Source organism: Hyperolius riggenbachi, chromosome 2, assembly GCF_040937935.1.
Source record: "Hyperolius riggenbachi isolate aHypRig1 chromosome 2, aHypRig1.pri, whole genome shotgun sequence".
NCBI lineage: Eukaryota > Metazoa > Chordata > Amphibia > Anura > Hyperoliidae > Hyperolius > Hyperolius riggenbachi.
Genome location: NC_090647.1, coordinates 92,154,717 through 92,178,556, shown reverse-complemented (window position 1 = coordinate 92,178,556; position 23,840 = coordinate 92,154,717). Strand labels below are relative to the sequence as shown.

The window sequence follows — 23,840 nt, the reverse complement described above, 5'->3', positions numbered from 1 at the left end:
TTTCATTGCGATAAGTAATAATAAAGTTATAGACGAATGAATGGAAGGAGCGCTGAAAGGTGAAAATTGCTCTGGTGTTCAAGGGGTAAAACCCCTCAGTGGTGAAGTGGTTAATAGGACCCAAAAGAAATTCACTCTGTGTGTGTTTAGGGAGATCAGCCTGTCTAATTAGCCATCATCAGCAAGATATCAGCAAGTGTGAATCAGGGCTGTGAGTTGTGCCTGAGCTGTGTCTTGGCTCTGGTAATATGTAAACACTGAAGGTTAACCCTTTCTGTGCTCCCAGGAATGTGCAGGACGTTAACACTTCAGGTTTTTTTTTTTTTAGGATTTCTCTAAATTGTAACAAAGAGTTTTTTTCCCTAAAGGATATTATGACGTAGCTTATATTTTAGAGCAGAGAGGAAGTTCTGTGCTTAGTTCCACTTTAATACTTAGGATTCTTGAGTCACATCATGGATCCAACAAGATGGTACCCACGGTAGGTGTGCACAGAGACAAGGACCTGGGCATTAGATCATCGCTACAACACAGGAGGGGAACAGGTCTCTCTTTCATGTACATCCACAGTAACGATAGCAACAGGTCATTTATTAGTAACAGGGTCAACCTATGTCTTCTAGGTCTGCACTACAAGACTGAATGCAAAAACGAACATCACTTCAAATAAAAAACAAAAAAATAAGATAATTAATTTTGTCTTTACAAAATGACAGAGTGACATGAAGAACAATGATATACATAGTACTAAATAAGCTTCAGCTACATTATACTGTAATATAACAGATTGTACCATCAGCTCCTAATATAAAATGAGGCAGTCACCATGCTAGATGTTAATTGCTTTTATCTAATTATGTGTGCACGCCTTACAGCTAACATTAGTGTATTATCAGTCATCCAACACAGCACATCATTAACCTTAACAAAGCAATTATCAAACACAACACAGTTGTTAAAGGGTGACTCTAACTTCACTACACTTTCTCTAACAACAATGCTCACCAGGTGAATAGTACACGTGCCAGGTATTTTAAGAAGCCGCGTTACACAGATATACCTGCTTTATCATCTGGAGTTGACCATGTAATGCAGCAAAACAGTCACAGAAAGTAATGTATGGAGGTACATGCACAACTGCCCCCTCCAACATATACACTCCTTGTGTAATGAATGCATACCTGCAGGAAACTGAGATTGACAAGCAGGGTTAAAAAGGAACTCCAGTGAAAATAATGTAATGAATATAAGTGTTTAATTTTTTACAATAATTATGTATAAATGATTTAGTCAGTGTTTGCCCATTGTAAAATCTTTCATCTCCCTGATTTACATTCTTACATTTATCACATGGTGACATTTTTACTGCTGGCAGGTAATGTCAGTGGAAGTAGTTGCTGCTAGCTTTTTTGGCAATTGGAAACAGCTGTTATTTCCCACAATGCAACAAGGCTCCCACAGTGTGATGTCAGCACTATAGTCCTGACATCACACTGTCGAAGGGGTTCCACCACAATATCAGTCATACAGATGATAGTCATACAGATGCCCCCTCATGATACGTTTGAGAAAAGGTAAAGATTTCTCATGGAAAAGGGGGTATCAGCTACTGATTGGGATGAAGTTCAATCGTTGGTTACGGTTTCTCTCTCGGTCTGGAGCTACACAGCACTGATAGTGTGAATACCTCTCAAGCATTAGATATTTAAGTCCGTGAGGAGAGTGAGTGGGATATGTATCTGGAGAGCTGCAGCCAGATGCAGCTTGGCAGACTAGAGTCCTGTCTTTGGGTGCTGGGTTGTTTGGCTCTCTGATTTCCCTAATTCCAGATGGTCCTCTCCTGAGATATCCCTATCCTCTCCCTGGAGACAGCTGTACTTGGGGGTCACTATTAAAAACCCGCGTTGTTCTTACCTTTTTGCATGATTGCCAACTCAGTAAATGAACCAGTCGTTAAAGTGTTGCTATAATAAATCTGGCATAGTGGGGTCTATAACAGTGATTATAGATTGACTGTATACCTTGAAATGAATCAGTATCTGATTTTATATAAAAATTGTCTTTTGCCCATATAGCATATATACAAAAATATGAACAGTTCCAAGTAGTGTTTCCCCCCTCCCACAAAGTGTTTAAAACTAACCTGAAGTGAAAATAAACTTACGAGATAATGAATTGTGTATATAGTACAGCTAAGAAATAGAACATTAGTAGCAAAGAAAATAGTATCATATTGTTTTCCAGTACAGGAAGAGTTAAGAAACGTCAGTTGTTATCTATGCAAAAGAGCTTTTTTGAGCTCTTCCACCCAATTTTGGTCTAATACAGTCCTGTTTTCTGAAGCACTTATCTCAACCTGTCTCTCACTGTTTCTTGGTAGTTTAAGGTTTTATTGCAGGAAAGTTCAAAAGGTTATTAGCTCTGCTCTGTTTTATTATTTAAAATACAGAATGTGGTTTATAAATGGCAAATATGACAGAATGATGCATCATAGTTTTTTTTTCACTTCAGGTTTGCTTTAAAAGGAACCTAAACTGAGAAGTATATGTTTTTTTTCTTTTAAATTAAAGTTGCCGGACTCTCCTCCTGATCCTGAGTCTCTAATACGTTTAGCCACAGCCCCTCAACAAGCATGCAGATCAGGTGCTCTGACTGGATTAGCTGCATGCTTGTTTCAGGTGTGTGATTCAGCCACTACTGCAGCTAAAGAGATCAGCAGGACTGACAAGCAACTGGTATTGTTTAAAAGGAAATATCCATAATATCCCTCTCAGTTAAAGGGGTTCTGTGGGGGAACCTGAGGATAAAAACCGCCACTTACCGGGGCTTCTATCTGCCCCATGTAGCAGTATTGTCCCACGCCGTCCTCCTCCGATCCGCCGTTCCCGCCGCCGGCCCTGGTCTAGCGCGTCACGCCATCCAACTGCAGCTGCGCGGTCGCGGCCTGCTCGCTTCCGCCCGCATCATCGGAAGCTTATTGCGCAGGCACAGTACAAGAAAACTTCATACTGCGCCTGCGCAGTAAGCTTCTGAGAACGTGAACGGCAGCGCACATTATTCGGCTATGCCAGAGGAATAATGCTCGGTGCCGGCGGTGGGGAACAGCGGATCGGAGAAGGACGGCGTGGGACATTACTACTACATGGGGCAGATAGAAGCCCCAGGTAAGTGGCGGTTTTTATCCTCAGGTTCCCCCACAGAACCCCTTTAAGGTTCCCTTTAACCACTTTCTGGTTTTCAACCAGTATATCTACGCCCTGCGGGAGGACTGTTCCTCTTCCAGGGGCGTAGATATACACCTCCCGCCACATCACCGCTGTGCGCACACCCCACTGTCTCCAACACTTGTTCCCATCGCTGCCAGTTAGTAGGGAGATCAGTCAATGGGCGAATGGGAACACAGTTCCAATTATTGATCTAAGTCCCCGTGTCAATGATTGCCGGCATCAATGAGATGCCTGCAGTCATTGTAACAAACTAAGTTACACATGCACACATTACTTCCTGTTCACAAGCTAACAGTACGCAGCAGGAAGAAAAAGTGCGAGGACATCTTAAACTTGATTCACCAACTGGCGCTTCACCGGTTAGTGAGCCTTAATACTTAGTGGGCACAAACCACGGAGTTAGGTGGTTTGCACCCACACATCGTGCACAGCAGCGTGCACAGCGCGCGCAGCAAAAAATTGTGTGACTTTTACCCACAGTAGAGTATATTATTTTAAAACTATGATGACTGAAAACTGAGAAACGATGATTTTTTTTTCGATTTTTTTTTATTCATCTTATTATTCCCGTTAAAATGCATAAAGAGTAAACAAGATATAGATCATTAAGTTGTGATGAATAGCTATAAAGTTATTGATAAATGAGAGGGAAGAGTGCTGACAGGTGAAAAATGGGGGAAAAAACCCTCATTGGTGAAGTGGTTAAAGAACACCTGAACTCAGAGGTATATGGAGACTGCCTTATTTATTTCCTGTTAAACAATACCAGTTGCCTGTCAGTCTTTCTGATCTCCTTGGCTTCATTAGAGTCTAAATCACACACCTGAAACAAGCAAGTGGCTAATCCAGTCAGACTTCAGTCAGAAACATCTGATCTGCATGCTTGTTCAGGGTCTATGGCTGAGAGTTTTAGAAACAGAGGCTCAGTAGGGCAGCCAGGCAATCTGCATTGATTAAAAGGAAATAAATATGTCAGCCTCCAAATCTCTCTCAGTTCAGGTGTACTTTAACCCTCAGCATGCAGCAGTAAGTAATTATTTCACTTGTTGTCCCATACAAGCCTTAGTGGGAATGCAGGGATAAACACCAATATACAACAATGTGGGAAGTGTTTATGATGCTAGAGCCAGGATATTTAGGGTATATATGCTATATGTCGTTACAGTGCCTCTTTAACATGGTCTTTAAAATAAACTCTGTGGACATGACTTTTAGCAAACAGCTGATGAATGATCACTGACGCACATGTATCTATTTACGTCTCAGTACATCAAAGTGTTTATCAGAAAGCAGCTTTATGGTACCGTAAGAATAACAAACCTGATGGTGTACATAATGCCATTTAATGCACAACTAATGCCTCAAACAAAACTTCAAAAAGAAATTGCTAACAAAGAGGTTGCAGTATTCAGAGTGTCATCATTACTTTACCGTTCCGGGAAAGAATGTCACAGAACATAATGAGATGAACACAAGTTAAGTTTTTGCTGACACTTATTGAGTCTCCGAATTGTTAGTGAAAATCTGCGATCCTTATTCCAAGCAAGCTATATATCTTCATCCAAGAGCATAAGAACTTTGTCCACAATTAAAATGCTTGACTAGTTCTGAATCACAAAGTTCATATTAAATGTTTTCTGCTTTTGAGTACACTAGTCTGTTAGTGAAAAGACAAGAGTGAAGCAATAAAATATCTGTGGAATGGTTTTAGCCAACTATAAAAGAATTAAAGAGTTACTCCAACTTTACGCACTTTTCAGGCTAGGGGCTTGATTCACTAACCGGCGCTAAGTATTAGCGCCGGAGTGAAAAGCCACTTGATAAGCCCGAAATGTAGCCATGCGAGCACTAATAGCCACGCAAAGCTACAGCCCAGTGCACCGGTGCGCCGCTTCGGGGGCACTCAATGCGCCGTTTTCGTTTACAGGTCAGCGGGTGCGACTTTACCAGTTGCGCGCGCACTGCACTGGGCTGTGCACGATGTGTGGCCGCAAACCACTTAACTCTGTGGTTTGCACACACTAGTCCTTAAAGCACACTAACCAGTTTTATCTGTTTTAGGCTCAAGTTTTATCTGTTTTAAGCTCAAGAAATAAGAAGAAGACATTTCATAAATGTAAAATGCTGTTTCTGCATCATCATCATACACAACTAAATAAATATATTTAAAGAATTGAACTGACTGTAACAGATTGTAGGAAACCTTAATGCAATTCTTGATGTAGTTTTTCTTTACGAAAACAAAATGAGACTTATTATTTACAATGGTCTTATTTCTTTGCTGATTAGTATGAAATCTATTTTCAAGAAAGAAGTTTTATCTTATAGTGGACAATAAATTTTAAGTAAAATATTGTGTGTAGCTCATACTTAGCAGATTTGAAGATTAGCGTTACTATGCCTTTTTAGCGCCAGCTCAGCAGTGCTCCACTCTTATTTCCCGTAAAAGGCTTAGCGTCCCGGCAACATGTAAAACAGGTCAGTTAACTACTGTTGTTATAACGGAAACACTGGTAAAGCGCAACTTATTTAACGTTAATCTAGGCTTAATACAATTCCTTGCAGCTGGGACTCTCACACTGTGTCGCACTATTTGTACAGTATCTCTTCAACTGTTGAATAAATCATTTTGCCCACAATGGCCTCAATTCTGGTAGCTAACTAGCTATGTGCGGGGAAAAAAAATTCTGTAAAATAACGCAATCGGTATTGTCCCTTTTTGGCAATTCTGAAAGATTTTTCTTCATTTTCAAAAATGTGGTAAAACTGCATCATTTCAGCGGTAAGCATGCGGTAAATAATAATAATAGTCTTTAATTGTCCTCCATAAGTTAGGATAGTTTTTGGAAGAAAAAAAAATTTTTTTTTGGGGGGGGGGGGGGGGGGGGGGGTATATTTGATTATGTAGCAACCTATATATTTATAGGCATCCCCTATAGAAAAAAAAGTACGTTTGGAGTTTTATTTTATGACCTCATTTACCGCATGTGGGAAATTATGACTACAATCTACCAGAATAGCAAAATGCTTTTACTGCAGGTGGTAAAATACTGTGTACGCGGTAAACGGGCACTAAACCTACCAGTGTTGAGGTCAGTGTAATTCACAGCGGATCTTGCCAGTCCGAAGATAATGCCTTTTACAACTAACTGTTGCCAGAGTATTCTTTAGGTTTAGTTATTAGGTTTTCCTAAATAAAAAAAAACAACAAAAATGAGAGATTTTAAAACTTGCTAGGTTTTCTTTACAGTTTGTCATGAAAGGTGGTATCTACAATCACCTGGCTAATAGGGTTCATTGGCAACAGGTCAGACACATGATTTGGTATACAAAGAGCATTCCTTCTGACTGTCTCTAAAGTAAAGATGGAGAGGGGGACACCACAGTGTGGAAAAACTAAATGGACAAATAGTGCAACAAGTTACCAATAGCATTCCTGAATGTTATCCTTCCTCATTCTTTGCAATTTTATGTTGAAGAACCATTTTCTTAAATTGCTGCACCGATGAACCCTCCCCAGTCCCCACTTATACTCTTTAGAAAGTCACCCTCCCTGTAATGTTCTTTGTTTACTCAATTATGTTACTCACCTGTTGCTTGTATTTTTAGTATTTCACCCTTTAAACCCTTATATTTTGTTATTGTTACCTTTATCTCTACTTTTTCTCTTTTTTTATCTACTTTTTTTTATCTTTTCCCATAATATTTAAAGTGAACATATATTTCTCTAAAAACAATAATACTCTCAGCTTTAGCATTTTGCTGTGTTGTTGAAGTATTGTAGTACTATATTGAATTAAATATAGCATTTAAATGATTTGTAAATCACCACATTCTGGTTTTATTTGCATTTTATATAGCATCCCAAGTTCTATGAAAAGGGGGTCATTGAGAAACTTCTTTTTAACTTTGTTTTATTCAAGAAGTTAAAAATAAATGCAGAGAGTACAAGAAACATTTTACACAATAAGGCAAACAATATAGTTTTACATTTTTTAACCACGTCTGGACCTTAGTAATTGAAATCTACACCATGTATGGGACCTGCCAGGGTGTAGATTTCAATTAACGTGCCGCAACCCTCCCACTGATCGCAACTCTCTTCATACCTGCAGCCCACTTACTCTGCTGTCGCTATGACGGCAGGGCTCCGTGAGCTGGTCAGGAGACAATTTCATTGGCTCTTTTACCCTGTGATCACTCTGATTGGCTCACAGTGATCACAGGGCCAAGAGCCAATGAAATTGTCTCCTGACTGGCTCACAGAGCCCTGCTGTCATAACGACAGCAGAGCGAGTGGGCTGCAGCAACTGGACCATGTGGGATGACGTCGGTGAGCCCCGTTTTTTTAACCAAAAAATCTCTGGTCCTTAAAGGGCCAAAGACTACTGGTAGGAAGGGGTTAATTTAAATAAAAAAGGTTTGCACACCTCAATTCAAATAAATAGAATCAAAAATGTATGGGTGCTCAGTCTGTAAGCCAGACTGTATTACAGCCCTACTAATACAATGTAAGAAAGATTGACTCAGACACCAGCATAGGATTAATGCAATATGTTGCATTGAAAATCATTCAAGAAATGTAAAGAGATATATGCATAGAAAGGCATATAAGCCAGTATAATACAACGGTACACAGCAAGTGGGAGTAGGCTGGAACTCCTGTGGAGTCACTGTTATGCTTACATCAAAGTAATAACAGCATCATGACCAACTTAAGCAAAGTGCAAAGGCATGTAAGCTAATGAGCAACAATTAAGGGTTAACAACAGCATGACCCCATAATGAAAATATGCCCTAACAGCGCCGTTTCGGGGTCCCCCTTCATCAGAGGGTACAGTATAAAGCTCATTCCTGGAAGGGGTTAAGGAACATAATAACACAAATAATCTGACTAAACTGGCTACTCAAAATAGCAAAGTTTAACAAGAAACACAACACAGAATATAACAAAAATGGCTCAGCAGTATGGCAGATCTCGTTGACGAGGTGGGAGTCTTCCCATCTACGAGAGATAGAAGAACAGCAGGCAGCATATGACAAATATAAACAAAGCGCCCACCCTAACTAAGGGCTTGAGTAAGAATCCATGCCGACCAGAGTCCCCACATCTGTAAATGCTTATCTGCTCCCCTAGATAAGGAGTATGTCATGTCCTCTAACTTAAGATAAGATAGATAGATAAGATACTATTTACCTTGTTAATTAATAACTGTCTGGTGGGGGAGGGACGATTCCAGGTTTTAGCTAAAAATGAGATGTAGAGATGGCCCACACTGTTCTCCCGGCGAATAGTTCACAGCGAACAAGGGGTGTTCGCATCCGCATCGGCAGGCGGAACACTTGGCGTGTTTGACCCGCCCCCTATACATTATAATGGAGCCAAACTTTGACCCCTCACCCCAGAGTCAGCAGACATATGGCAACCAATCAGAAATCCCTCCCACCTGGACTGCCCCCACCTACCAGAAAGCAAGCACATCAGCCATTTTGAAGTCTGTGTTTGGTTTCTGTGCTAGGCAGATCAGGGAGAGTGTGCTGCCGACAGGGTGAGCGTTAGGTTGGCCTGTGTTCTGTGCAGATTACAGTGCAGATTCTTGCTGCTACCACATTGTCCTGAACAGCTATGTCCTTCTTAGGGCTGGTATATTGTTTTTCTTGCTATTGTATTGCTGCTCTGTGTCCAGTGCACAAGTTAGCTGTTGGAGACAGGTCTGCTGGCCCTAGTAGTGCACTGACCATAACCCAATAATCCTTCACCACCACTACTGGCATCTAGTATCCACTACTGCCCCCTGTAGAAGGCCTCAGTGCAGAATCAGTATTTTTTTGGTCACTTAACTGTCAATGAACTACCTTAGCCTGACCATAGAGGCTGAAAAACCGCGATCGTCTGCACTCCCATAAACGTGCACACAAGCACGGAGGCCACTACACACCACTACACAGAAACTGCTGCCGAGAAGACTAACATTTCTGTCCTGGAGGTGTCAACTAGCAAAAACTATGATTTGCTCACTTAACGTTATCACTAAAGCTCTTTGCGGTTGTTTGTGGTGCGTTTAATGCAGCATTTTGTCTGTAAATGTGAACTGGGCCTAGCCCTTACACTACCTTATCACCATGTACACACATGTTTTAAAGCACTTAATTCCACAAATTTAGAAATGTACTGTGATTTCTGCCCTTAAGAGATTAACCCTCCTGGCGGTTTGCAAAAAAATCGCCAGGGGGCAGCAAATCTTTTTTTTTTAATTTTTTTTTTTTTTTTTCATGTAGCGAGACAAAGTCTCGCTACATGATAGCCGCTGCTCAGCGGCATCCCCCCAGCCCCTCCGATCGCCGCCGGCGATCGGAGATCCGGAGATCCCGTTCAAAGAACGGGATCTCCCGGAGGGCTTCCCCCGTCGCCATGGCGACGGGGCGGGATGACGTCACCGACGTCATCGACGTCATGACGTCAAAGGGGATTCCGATCCACCCCATAGAGCTGCCTGGCACTGATTGGCCAGGCAGCGCACGGGGTCTGGGGGGGGGGGGCGGCTGCGGCGCGACGGATAGCGGCGGATCGGCGGGTAGCGGCGGCGATCGGGCACTGCACGCAGCTAGCAAAGTGCTAGCTGCGTGCAGCAAAAAAAAAATTATGCAAATCGGCCCAGCGGGGCCTGAGCGGTGCCTTCCGGCGGCTTACCCCGAGCTCAGCTCGGGCTTACCGCCAGGAAGGTTAAAACATGACTCTGCACCAACTCTGTAATTTTTGGTGATACTTTTGCCATGGATTTCCCTCTGGTATGCCACGGTCCAGGTGTTAAACCCCTTGAAACAACTTTTCCATCACTTTTGTGGCCAGAAACAGTCCCTGTCTGTAGGTTTTAAAATTTGTCTGCCCATTGACGTCTATGGCTCGCCAGATTTGCCTGTTCACAAACTTTTGCGGAAATTCACTTTTGAAGTTCGTGAACCGAAAATTTGATATTCTGGCCATTACTAATGGGGTGGCTGCATTACGAGGCTTGGGAAACAAGTGCATTTTTAGGTTTACGGATGCCATCGACCTTTTTGTGAAATAGTGCTACCCATGGACAGGGAGAAACCTCTTCCCCTAAGATCAGGGTAAAGCATACATTCCAAAAAGCTGTAATGTGTTTGCATGTCCGCCAACAGTGGAGATGCGTTGAAAAACCTTTTTTTTCAGGATATTTCTGAAACTATCCTTTGACAAACTAATACTGGGCTGCATCTCACTAATTTCGAGGGTGGAATATTTCCTTAAATGACAACTGAAGTGAGAGAAATATGGAGGCTGACATATTTGTTTTCTTTTAAACAATGCACATTGCCTGGCTATCCCTCCGATCCTCTGCCTCCAATACTGATAGTCATAGACCCTGAACCTGCATGAAGATCAGATGTTTGACGTAAGATTGGCTGCATGCTTGCTTGAGGTATGTGATGCAGACACAACTGAAAAATGAAAGATAAGCAGGACGCCAGGTAACTGGTATTATTTTTAAAAGGAAATACATTTTTACAGCCACCATATCCCTCTCACTTCAGTTGTCCATTTTAATTTTTTTTAATCAATATTTGATGTGTGAAATCCTTTTAGTAAACTAATAAAAGGGTATTCCACCAATCTCCAGTGCCTTGTCACTACTTTTGAAACACAGTTAATTGCAGCACCCGTGGATTGGGCAGCAGCAATTTACTGCATAGCCAGCATCATCAGCACGGCGGAGAAAAGGATGCTGACACACCTTTTCCTGTGGTGTGCTCGTAACCTGAGAAGATGATTGGTGGCACTGGTGCTGAAGAACGTAGATGACAAAAGGAGAGTATCAGAAAAAAGTTTATACATCAATAAAGAGAGGTTGGATAGAAAATAAATCAGAGAAGAATAGCTTTATCTGTTTAGGGTTAGCCTCTGTTGGATGGTGGATCAATTAGGACTAGGTTTCCATGAAGGGTAACAAAGCTGATATGTGACAAGAAGAGACACATATGTGTACGTATAATGCCAAGCATACAAATAACTAGGCTGTGTTCCTTTTTTTTCATTTTCTGTCTGTAAGAGTTAAACATTCCGGCATGCAAGTAGCATTTTCTCTGTAGTCGGGGACCTAGTTAGACTATAGCATGTAGCATCTTCACTGATGAGGAATTACAGCCAAAACTCTTTCCTGTAAGAGAACTGCTTCTGAATGCAGAAGATACATAAAAAAGGTGAATAGTACATAGATTGTAAAATCAGAGGTGCCTGGCTCTTCTACTGACCACATATGCTATTGCTCCGTTGTTATTGCCTGATGAAGCGGGATCAAACCTGCGAAACGCGTTGCATATTTGGAGTTCATAAATAAAATATATTGACTGTCTTTACTACAGTAGTTGTGTGTCTTTTTGGAGGAGGCAAGTCCACCACTACCTCCTCTATTTACCAAGAACTTGGTTTTTAAGCTCATTTAGCTTCCTTTTATCCTTTTGGCGCCTCTGTTCTCCTGCATAATAGTACATAGATTGTGGCTTTATACTCTGTCAGACTGTGTGGATGACTGTGTCATTCAGCTGAGAAACATTAAACCTACATTTTCCTCTTTTACACACCAAATCAAACAAAAATAAAAGCCTCCAGAAAGAGGAGGATTAACCAAGTAAGAGATTGGGGTTAGGCATCAGGAAAGTAATTTTAATTTAGTTTAGTTGGTTGAGAGATGCAGTTAAGAGACTAGTTAGCATTAGCAAAATCCTCTCTGCAGAAATGCTGACATTTCAAACAAGAACAGCATCACATAACGGAAACAGGAATCAAGGAGGAACTGTCAAATCTAAATGTACAGCTCAGGCATTAGGCTAAGTGGATTAAAGAGTTTGAAAATGGTCATACTCGTCTGGTGGATGAAGATTTTAATGGGATGACGATGTTACAGCAGCAGTTCATCAGTGGTTACCCGCTAACATTAAAAATTTGGTATGATACTGGGAAACATGCACCCCACAAGAGGGTGATGCATAAATATAGTACGCTGCCAGTGAGTTGGCGCAGGTCAAGCCGATTGACGGCTCTCCCTGCTGCCGCTAATCTCGGCGTTGAATACTATTCCCCATCCAAGTTGTAGCAACTCAGAGGGAGATGTAATTTGGGATCTGGAGATTGCCAGGTTCCCGATTTACTCTTGCGCGGGGCGCACATCATAGCATTTCTGTTATGACGACGCCCAGCCTCTGCGCTGAGCACCATGCGCTGAAGTTATCTGCTTCAAGGGTGATTACATAGAAAAATGATGTTATTTGTTTTCGAGTTCTTAATAAATATAAAAAGGGCACAAACTTTTTAAAGAACCTGCAAATAAAAAGAATTTGGGTTGCTGGTTTCAATTTGTGCCAGGATACTATCTGCATGGAATTTGTTTTTATGGGTTTTCTCCTTCCCATACGTTTCCTCCTACATCCCTAGAATCTCACTAATATTATAAATGTGAAAGTTTGGATGTTTGTTACGCAATCACACAACAATGGCTGAACGGATTTCAATGAAATTTGGCACATACATAGTACATTACCTGGAATAATAACAAAGGATATTTTTTATCCCCATAACCAAAACATGGGCGGAGACAAATACAAATTTCACTTGGAAAATGTAAACTGCAGCCATTCTTACACTATGAATGGCAGGGTTCTCAAACTTTGCGCAGTTGGTCACTGGGTGACTGGGATTAATATTCAGAAAAGTGGGTGAAGCCTACAAAAGCCAATCAAAATTGGTTTTATTTCAATGTAAATTTTTGGTAGCGTTAGATTGTGAGTTCCGCTGAGGACAGTCAGTGGCATGACTATGTACTCTGTAAAGTGCTGCAGAAGGTGTCAGTGCTATATAAATACATAATATAATATGATAGGACATATGAATATGACTGTGATAGATATTAGAATGTGAGGACAGCCAGTGACATGGCTATGTAATCTGGACAGAGCTTTAGAAGACATCAGTGCTATATAAATAGATAATAATACTTTACATAATAATAATATACATAATAATATAGAAAGACATTAGGGATTAGCGTGTGAGCACCTCCGAGGGCAATGAGTGACATGACAATGTATTCTGTAAAGTGCTGCAGAAGATGTCAATGCTATATAAATACAGTAAAACCTTGGATTGAGAGTAACTTGGTTTAGGAGCGCTTTGCTATACAAGCAAACATTATTGTGAAATTTTGACTCCATATACAAGCAATGTCTTGATATACAAGCAAAAAAAGTATACATGGCGTCACATCATCACAACTGAGCCGATAGTCCTTCTCCCATTGGCGCTGTAAGATTGTATTTAAAGAAAAGCTGAAGTGAGAAGAATATGTAGGCTGCCATATTTATTTTCTTTACAACAATACCAATTGCCTGGCAGCCCTGCTGGTCTATTTGACTGCAGTAGTGTATGAATCACACCTGAAACAAGCATGCAGCTAATCTTGTCAGATCTGACAATAATGTCAGAAACACCTGATCTGCTGCATGCTTGTTCAGGGTCTATGGCTAAAAGTATTAGATACAGAGGATCAGCAGGACAGCCAGGCAACTGGTATTGCTTAAAATATACAGGTCCATATTTATAATTTATAGACAGGTCCATAGTTATAATATGAGCGCTAAATACATTAAAAAAACACTTAATTCTATGTAGTATACAGTATTATTATTATTGGTTCATGAAGTGCCAACATATTCAGTGGTGCTGTACAGAGTAAGAAACAAACATAGGGTACATTATAATAAAGGCAATGGTATACACAGAATATAGACAATTGTACATAATACAGGATCGGTAGACATAGAGTAGCAGGAAATTTGGGAGCCGGTGGCTACTGGACGTTTGGGCGTCCCATAGGCGCTAATGCAAATATTGTTAATACGGCGCCCAAAGCAGAAATTTGGGTGCCCATAAATATAGTTTTTAACATTGTAACATTAAAGTTCTTGAAATATGTTATTAATTTGAAACTTGCAACATTACAGTTCTTGTAATATTCCCATTGTATGTACAAATTTTACATTAGAAAATATTTTATTGTTTGTATGTACACATTTTATGTTTGTAATGATGTTTGTGCAGGGGAGAACGGTTAGAGTTAGGGGTCAGAAATGGTGTTTGTGCGGGGGGGGGGGGGGGGGGGTTAGTGGTTAGGGTTTGGCACCACCAAGGGTGTGTGTGTGTGTGTGTGTGTGTGTGTGTGTATGTTAGAGTTAGGCTCCAAGAGGGAGTCTTAGGGTTAGCCACCGCCAAGGCAAGGGGGGGGGGGTTCTTAGTTTTAGGCACCAAGAGGGGAAGTCTTAGTTTTAGGCACCATCAGGTGGGGTTAGGGTTAGGCATCAGTAGAGGGAGGTCTTAGGGTTAGGCATCAGTAGAGGGAGGTCTTAAGGTTAGGCATCGGTAGAGGGAGGTCTTAGGGTTAGGCATCGGTAGAGGGGTGTCTTAGGGTTAGGCATCGGTAGAGGGAGGTCTTAGGGTTAGGCATCGGTAGAGGGAGGTCTTAGGGTTAGGCATCTGTAGAGGGAGGTCTTAGGGTTAGGCATCGGTAGAGGTAGGTCTTAGGGTTAGGCATCGTTAGAGGGAGGTCTTAGTGTTAGGCATTGGTAGAGGGAGGTCTTAGGGTTAGGCATCGGTAGAGGGAGGTCTTAGAGTTAGGCATCGGTAGAGGGAGGTCTTAGGGTTAGGCATCGGTAGAAGGAGGTCTTAGGGTTAGGCATCAGTAGAAGTAGGTCTTAGGGTTAGGCATCAGTACAGGGAGATTCTGTGTGAGAGTAAGGTTAGGTTAGGATAAGCTCTGGTAAAATATTGGTAACAATTTTCATTAGGCAATATTATTACGATAATATACACCGTTTACGCTCTAAAAACAAAGAATATTGGTAGATATTAACAATATTTTTATTAAAGAAATGGATATTAATTATAATAATCGAAACCCAGTGAATGCACACAGACATAGTTACAGTGACAAATCTAACATGATGAATAAACTGTATAGAAACTTCAAAGACACAAAAGGTTGTGAGAGCCCTGCCCTTGTGAGCTTACAATCTAAAGTAATAGGGAGGAAACAAGAGGTAAGTTAACCGTTTCAGTTCAAAGTGAACATTTAATATAACCATCTCTTTACTAATTGCACATTGTCTTTGTTTCTCTGGTAACTACTTTTGTGATTTTACTTTTATTTAAACTCTCTGGTTTATATAATTTAATAAGTGCATTTTAATTATAAACAGACTGCTAGATATGGGAAGAAAAACATACTGCTTATATACGGACATACACACACCAAGATATTAATAATAATGTAATATTCGCACAGTTTTCTGCAATTACCTACCTTGATGAGATTGTGCCCAGCTCTGTAACCAAGCAGTTTATGCCCTTTGATGCCAGGGGGAAGTTTGCCAGTGGCGTACCCATGCCATGCTACCAGGTAAGGGTTATCGATGGTGATCCAATACTTTACATCTTTTCCAAAGAGCTTGAAACACGCTTTGGCATAGGCTTCAAAGATGCCCACCATGGACTCATTGAGCCACCCTCCATAGAGGTCCTGCAACCTCTGCGGTAGGTCCCAGTGATAGAGGGTGACCACAGGCTGTATGCCAAGCTCCTTAAGCCTGGTAATGAGCGCCTGGTAGTAGGAGTACCCTGGCTGGTTGTAGCCAGCTTCTGTGCCATTAGGGAAGAGCCTGGACCAGGAGATGGAGAAGCGGTAATGGGATACCCCCAGGATCTGCAGAGCTGCTGTGTCCCTGAACAGGTTGTTGTAGCTGTCGCTGGCCACCTCTCCACTGGCTCGTCCATCTTTCTGGCAGCAGGTGTCCCAGATTGAGGGTGCCCTGCCATCCTTCTGCCAGGCCCCCTCCACCTGGTAGGCAGCTGTGCCCACTGACCAAATGAAATCCGAGGGAAAAGTGTCATAGAGGAATAATTTATTCTTCAGTCCAGGCAGATCAGCAAACCTTTCCCAGACGTTCTTTGCCTCCTCAGGCTGAGCACACAGCCCACAGCTCCATGCCAACCACAGGACAAGTGCCCACACACATGCCATGCTTCCACCTGCTGCCACACTGACAGGAATGTATATTTATCAGCTCACCAAGGAGAGATCAGTCCCTTTCCCCTATAGCAGGGAGGGACTGGCAACAATTAATTATTATCCAGGAGCTCATCAAGTACAGCGAGTGCTGGGCTATCTGCGTGTGGCTGCAATGTACTGTATGCTGTGCTATATACAGTGTGACAGCGAGGAGTACTCCCCCCCCCCCCCTCCTCCTCACCCTTCACACTCACTGATGCACACAATGCATGAATGGAAGCGTATTCTGCTGTGTGTCTGTGAGGAAGTTTTAGTCATGGGTGCTTATGGCTCAGTAGGGACTGAGTACCATATCTGGCAATGCAATGATAATTTCTGTGAGAAACTGAACAACAGTCAGCTCAGAGGATTGATAATATATAATTTAGGAACAGCAAGGTGTGGTTCATTTAATGAGGGAGAGGATAAGGCTGGTCATACATTTATTGATTTTTTTTTCCATTTTGATCGTTTGTCCTAAAATATCTGATTCTCCTTCTGTTGATTTTTAAGTGGGATGCAACTCCATATTATCTGACTGAATGAATGAATGAATGAATGAATGAATGAATGAAAAGTAAATCAATCATCCAATAAGAAATTATTTATTAGAAGCAACATAATGTTTATATATTTGCAAGAAGAGATGCTGAATATGCATATTGTAGAATTGTACAATTTGATTTTTCGATGGAGCTATTAAAGTTTCAACCGATTAGGAAACAATGACAAACATTATTGGAAACAGATGACTGTTAAGGTAGCCATACACTGGTCGATTTGCCATCAGATACGACCAACAGATAGATCCCTCTCTGATCGAATCTGATCAGAGAGGGATCGTATGGCTACCTTTACTGCAAACAGATTGTGAACCGATTTCAGCCTGAAACCGATCACAATCTGTTGTGGTGGTGGTGCTGCTGCCGCCGCTCCCCCCCCTTCCCCCGCATACATTACCTGCTCCGCCGGCGCGAGTCCTCCCGGTCACCGCTGCTCTGTCTGCGCTCTGGTCTCCAGATCCGGCATGCTTTGCTTCTTCCTGCCCGGCAGGAAGTTTAAACAGTAGAGCGCCCTCTACTGTTTAAACTTCTTGCCGGGCAGGAGGAACTGAAGCATGCCGGAGACCAGCGCGGACACGGAGCAGCGGTGACCGGGGGTAGTCGCGCCGGCGGAGCAGGTAATGTATTGCCGCTCTATTGCGTCGGTCGTTGGGCAATCGAACGCCGCTAGCGACACGCTCCCTACCCGCGGGCGATCGACGGTAATTTTCCGCACGGAGCGATCGACGGGATCGGACGAAATGGATCGAAATTCAGCGTGTAGCACGAACGATTGGCAGCAGATTCGATCCCAGTGATCGAATCTGCTGTCGAAACGGCGGCAAATCGGGCCAGTGTATGGCCAGCTTTATGCTCATGTTTATTGGCCCATAGAGTTGTATTGGATCTAATGGTGCAATAATGCATTTAGATCGATTTCCAATAGATTTCCATATTGGAAATCTGTTCCTAGTGTTTGGCACACATCAGATAGATTCCTGTCAGATTCATAAGGAAAGAATATTACAAAGATTATGAATGGATATAGGAGTCAGATAAAATGAATGGATTTACTGGCAGTACTTAGGAGCTAGATAGGAAGCGCTTGCGTTGGATCTCTCAGCATATAGTGTGGGTGTGAGTGTTGCTGTGATCACATGCAAGTGTTATCTCTGTCCTGTCTATCAGTGACTATTGGCAGTATTACTGTTTTTTAATGTTCTGAATCTATGATTAAACGCTTCAGTATTTTACTGTTGTTTGGCGCAAGTATTAATTTTATTGATGTTTTGACTTTCGAAGGGGATGGGAGTGTAACCCCTTTTATACTGTGCAGCCTTGTTAATAAAATACGCAGAGCGCTACAACTACAGTTTAACGTTTTTCCTGTCAGATTCGACCTGACAGCCATCTGACAGAAATCTATCTGATGGCCGAATCTGCCGCAAATCTATCAGTGTATGGCCACCTATTTGTGTCCTTATTATCTTATCTGAAATGGGAAGTTTCTTTTATTTGCATTTCTAGATAAGCTTGTTACTGTAGCTAAAAAATAACAACTTTCCACACTCCTGTTGGCCACTGCACAGTTTGGCACAGTTTGGCACAGTTCAGCCAAGGAACACAGACCAGGTAAAAAAAAAAATGAGGGGACATATAAAGGACTATTTTACAAAAAACAGGGTTTACATATATATTTGGCGCACTAACTATTTTGGGGCAATTTTTTTTATTTTTGGATGTTACAAACCCCTTTAAGGCTACTGCACGGAGGGTTTGCATGTTCTCCTCGTGTCTACATGGGTTTTCTCCGGGCACTCCGGTTACCTCCCACATCCCCAAAACATACAGGAAAGTGAACTGGCTTCCCCTACATTGGCCCTAGGCTACAATACATACACGATACATACATAGAAATATGCCTATGGTAGGGATTAGATTGTGAGCCCCTCTGAGGGACAGTTAGTGACAAGACAATATATATACTCTGTACAGATGTCAGTGCTATATAAATACAAAATAATAATAATACTTTCACACTGGGGGGGTATGCAGTACATACCTTTTAAAAAAAATATTGCAACACAATGGACAGGAAAGGCCACATCGGACGGTACCTGTGCGTTGTGGTGCATAGGGTACATATAGAGCAGTGGTCCTCAAACTAAGGCCCGTGGGCCGAATGCGGCCCACTGAGGCTTTTTTACCGGCCCCCCAAACACTAAATGTATTACTTATAGATGCGGTCAGCTACGTCTTTAAATATTGGTGGTCCGGACCGCATATAGAACAGCAGTGCTGGCACCACCCATCCACATGGAAGCCAGAAAGCAGTAATTCGCTGGTTTCCAATCAAATTCCACATCAAGTGACAATGCTGTCCAATTGGACTGCAGGTTGTCACCTGGTATGCTTCACTGTCTGGCCCGCAAAGACTTCTACATCATTTTATATATACTCCTGCCCCCCAGCAGTCTGAAGTATGCCCTCGACTCAAAGTGTTTAGGGACCCTGATATAGAGTATGCCAGAGTACATGAAAATGGGAAAAAATCTTTCAAAAGACCTTGTAGTTTTTGAGAAAATTGATTTCAAAGTCACAATAAAAAAAAGTTTTTATTTTCTATGCGGTTAAATGACAGATAATGTATCTACCTACTGGTAGTCAAAATGTACACATATCAAAAGAAAAAGCAGTGAATTTCATGTCTGGATTTCCAGTTGGTCAGTACTCTGTGCCTAATAAACATCTGGAAAACTGGTTGGAGTGGCAACACTTTGGCCAGGTATCACTGTGCAGCCGCAATACTGCTGTATAAGGATCCCTATTGTCGGCACAGAGAAAAGTAAAATTTACCAAAAAAATGGCATGGGATCCCACCTCTGAAGCCTTTTTAACCCCTTGTCACCGATTTCACCACGTGGGCAGCCTGCGCTATAGAAGCCCACATGGCCCATGATATTGGGGGCTTTGGAAGAAAGGGCCGGCAAAGCAATACATGGACAAGGGGCTCATCCCCACCTCTTTTGCCCTGGTGGAGAGGGGGGGTAACTCCCTCCACAGTGGTAGGTATAGGCCCTGGGGGGGGGGGGGGAGTGGTGGCAGCAATCGGAAGCCCCAGTGGTCCTTTCAAAGATGCTCTGCTGGGTGTTGTTATAAATTAGTACAGCACTGACTGCCGCCAACACCCAAGCCCCAACACTGACTGGCAGCAGATTGATGGCCCATAGAGTTGCATTGGATCTAATGGTGCAATAATGCATTTAGATCGATTTCCAATAGATTTAATTCTGAAATCTATTGGAAATTTGTTCCTAGTGTGTGGCACACATCAGATAGATTCCATTCGGATTGGACTTGAACGGCATCTGCCAGAAATCTATCTGATGGTCGAATCTGCTGCAAATCTATAAGTGTATGGCCACCTTTACTCTGTTTAATATACCATGAATTCTCCTCAACAAAAAAACAATACACAAATAGGAATGAATTGGATATCCTAAATTAAAGAATATATTAAAGAATAAAGGATACACAACACTTCAATAAGATTAGTGCAGACATGAATGACATGAATCACTAAACTTCCTTTTATAAGCATTAACATTGATTTATTCTGTTTCCCAAAATAGAATATCACACAAATGGGAAGTGTGGAGTGTGACATGGAATAATAACCCGATGCACATGGCTGAGATGATGATGCTTCTACTTCTTGGAAAAACAAATTCAGTCCTTAATGACCAGTCAGTCACTGTAACTATTTCTCCTCTAGATCACAGGCGGGGGGGCTTCCTGAAGCCCCCCTGAATGTGCAGAAATAACATCACTGATATGGACGGAGGGTGCAGTGACCTTTTTTTTATAAAGGATACACATCTCATTAACCATCTTTATTCATAGCTCCCAACTATTTGTTCTTCGGAGGGACAGTCCCTCTTTGAGAACCCAATATCCTCTCCATTCCTCAATTTTCCTTCGTTCACTACATATACAGATCTATGAAAAATATATAATATTGTATATATATATATATATATATATATATATATATATATATATATATATATTTATATATATATATATATATATATATATATATATATATATATATATATATATATATATATATATATATATATATATAAATATATATATATATATATATACATATATATATATATATATTTTTTTTTTCTTACACTGTTAAAGGATACCCGAAGTGACATGTGACATGATGAGATAGACATGTGTATGTACAGTGCCTAGCACACAAATAACTATGCTGTGTTTCTTTTTTTTATTTCTCTGCCTGAAAGAGTTAAATATTAGGCGTCATGCACAGGTGCAAAGCCTGCGCATGCCACGCTTTACGGCGCTTTACGGCGGGGAATGCGGAAGAATAGGACGCGTTGCCGGAGGACGACTGGCAGTCGGCCGAAAAAGAAACTAAGCCGCAGCGTGGGACCAGAGGACACTGGAGGAGCTGCGCGGGCACAGGATGGCTGCAGGAGGCTTGGGAAAGCCCCAGGTAAGTGAAACTTTGTTTTGCTCCACGGTTAAGGTTCCCTTTAAAGCAGAATATAACCCTGCATTTCAACTTTGCTCTAAAACATTATTTACAGTATATTATATGCAACCAGCATTTTTTTTTTACTAGACCAGCATTGGAAGGGTTACACAGGGCTTTAAAGTTCCTGGAGATTTCTGCAGACGCATCTGAAGCTGAAATAGATACATTTTGTTTACATAAATGTATCTAAGTGTTGAATGTATCTCACTGAGAAGGAGCTTGGAGGACAGCCAAAGAGTGTGTAACTATTTATCAATAGATACATCTAACTAAATAGAATGTAACAATCTGAACTTCTGCATATCTCTCCACAGAACTTGAAACCTCTGTGTTTAACCCTTCCAATGCTGGTCTAGTAAAAAAAAAATGCTTTTTGCATATAATATGCTGTAAATAATGTTTTAGAGCAAAGTTGAAATGCAGGGTTATATTCCGCTTTAAGCAAATGTCTAGGGCCTGGAGAGAGTCTAGGGCCCCGGTTTATGCTAGCCCCCCAAAAATCTTGCCAACAGGAGCATAACTAGAAATCACTGGGCCCCCCTGCGAAACTTTGGATGGGGCCCCCTCGCTTTCTGCACAGGTGAACTGAGAACCAATGTTATTCAAATGGCTAGTGCACACTTGAATGTGTTTTCCTCATGCAGATAAAAACAGCAGGGAGGCACTGCAGGACTTTTCCCTATCAACTACATTAGCTTCTGTGATAAACGTGCATGTTGTCACACATACAGGCACACATGTGGGTTGATTCATTATAACAAACAGCATGTGTTTACCACTGTTATAACAATGACTTGCCTTGCTTAGTTCTGGGAGTTGCCATTACTTTTGCCTGAAAGGTACACATTTAGGGCTTCATTCACTAAACCGTGATAACTCAAATATCACACCTTAGAGAGCGCTATGAACTTATGCCTGCTAATTGGCAATGGCACTAGTCCTGCCCTGAGCCTCTGCAGGTTCGTAGCGCTTGCTATGCTACTCGGATAAGGCGTGTTTACCTTGATAAGGTGTGATTTGTTTGATAAGGTGTAATATTTGAGTTTTTAACGGTTTAGTGATCCAAGCCCTTTGTGCGAACAATATACTGTATTCCTGAAGTGCTCTTGTCATTTAAGGTTTAAGATCTTTTGCAAATGAAAAGAACATGGGGAGTGTCTTCTTCAGCTGAAGATGGGGGACGGTGGGGACAGTCACATAACGCATTGTTGTCACATGACCGTAGTGCTCTGCACATACACTTTGTGCTGGTCCAGCACTACAATTACCTCCATATGAAAGTCACTTGGTTGAGCAATCACTCTGACAAAACAAGTAGAGATTTATTCAGGTGAGATCTAGTTACATAGTAACCGCATGAATCACATCTCAATAAACTGGAGTACGGAAATCACCACTCCAGGGATATGTATGAGAGGACTCGCGTAGTGCCTTCCCTGTCTCCGCTCTCTAAGAGCAGACTGTACCATAAGCCATCTCTAGAGCAAATAAGGTTTTACCCACACCGATCTCATGAGAGGGTGTCCATTCTTATATGCACAGTAAATATGGGTTACATACAGAAAACACCATTGCAGATTAATACAGAGTTAGAGAATACAAGGCCACATTTATATTTTTTTCTGCCCCTAGGCCAACTTTCTTGCTGTCTCCCCTTCCATGTGCAGCACCCCCTCCTATTCCTTGTGCAGCCCCCTCTTCCATGTCTAACCTTCATGTACAGCTGCCCCCTTCAGTTATATACAGATCCCTGAGCAACAGCTCCCTATTTCCAGTGTTGCTCCTTATTTGCAACCTTTGTATTCCATTTGCAGCCTCTTCCTCCATGTGTAGCAATCCCTCTTCCATGTCCAGCCGCCCCTTGCCCAGCTGCCGCCCAAGGCCCGGCCCATGGTGGCCTTTCCAGAAATCCGTCCCTGAGAGAATAGCTAACAATGAACTGTAGGTTGATATCAAGGAGAAAAATAGAGGCACTGAGCTTGCAAAAGATATACCTTTAATCCACGGTGGGAAGACACATCAGGGTATACAGTGGGGGTGAGGGAGGCCTGACAGCTGTTTCGCTTTAAAACAAAGCTTCCTCAGAGGCCAAAGAAAGGTTCTTTTCTTTGGCCTCTGAGGAAGCTGTGTTTTAAAGCGAAACAGCTGTCAGGCCTCCCTCACCCCCACTGTATACCCTGATGTGTCTTCCCACCGTGGATTAAAGGTATATCTTTTGCAAGCTCAGTGCCTCTATTTTTCTCCTTGATATCAATACAGTGCTTTGTTCTGAGTTGCACGTGCATGTAATGAATACAGAATCCGTTGAAGCGGACCTGTGCCTTGCTGTTGATGTCTAGTGCCAGTCTTTTCCTCTCATTGTTGTGCAATAAACTGTAGG

The 23,840-nt window shown here is 41.9% G+C and overlaps 1 protein-coding gene across 1 annotated transcript in view; it reads right to left on the bottom strand.

Annotated features, from left to right (window-relative positions):
• Positions 1 to 16,318, bottom strand: part of KL (klotho) — a 56,952-nt gene extending 40,634 nt beyond the window's left edge. The window contains exon 1 of the mRNA XM_068265909.1: positions 15,602 to 16,318. Coding sequence (XP_068122010.1) covers positions 15,602 to 16,318 — 717 coding nt within the window. The remainder of the gene's footprint in view (positions 1 to 15,601) is intronic.
• Between the last annotated feature and the right edge of the window lie 7,522 nt (positions 16,319 to 23,840).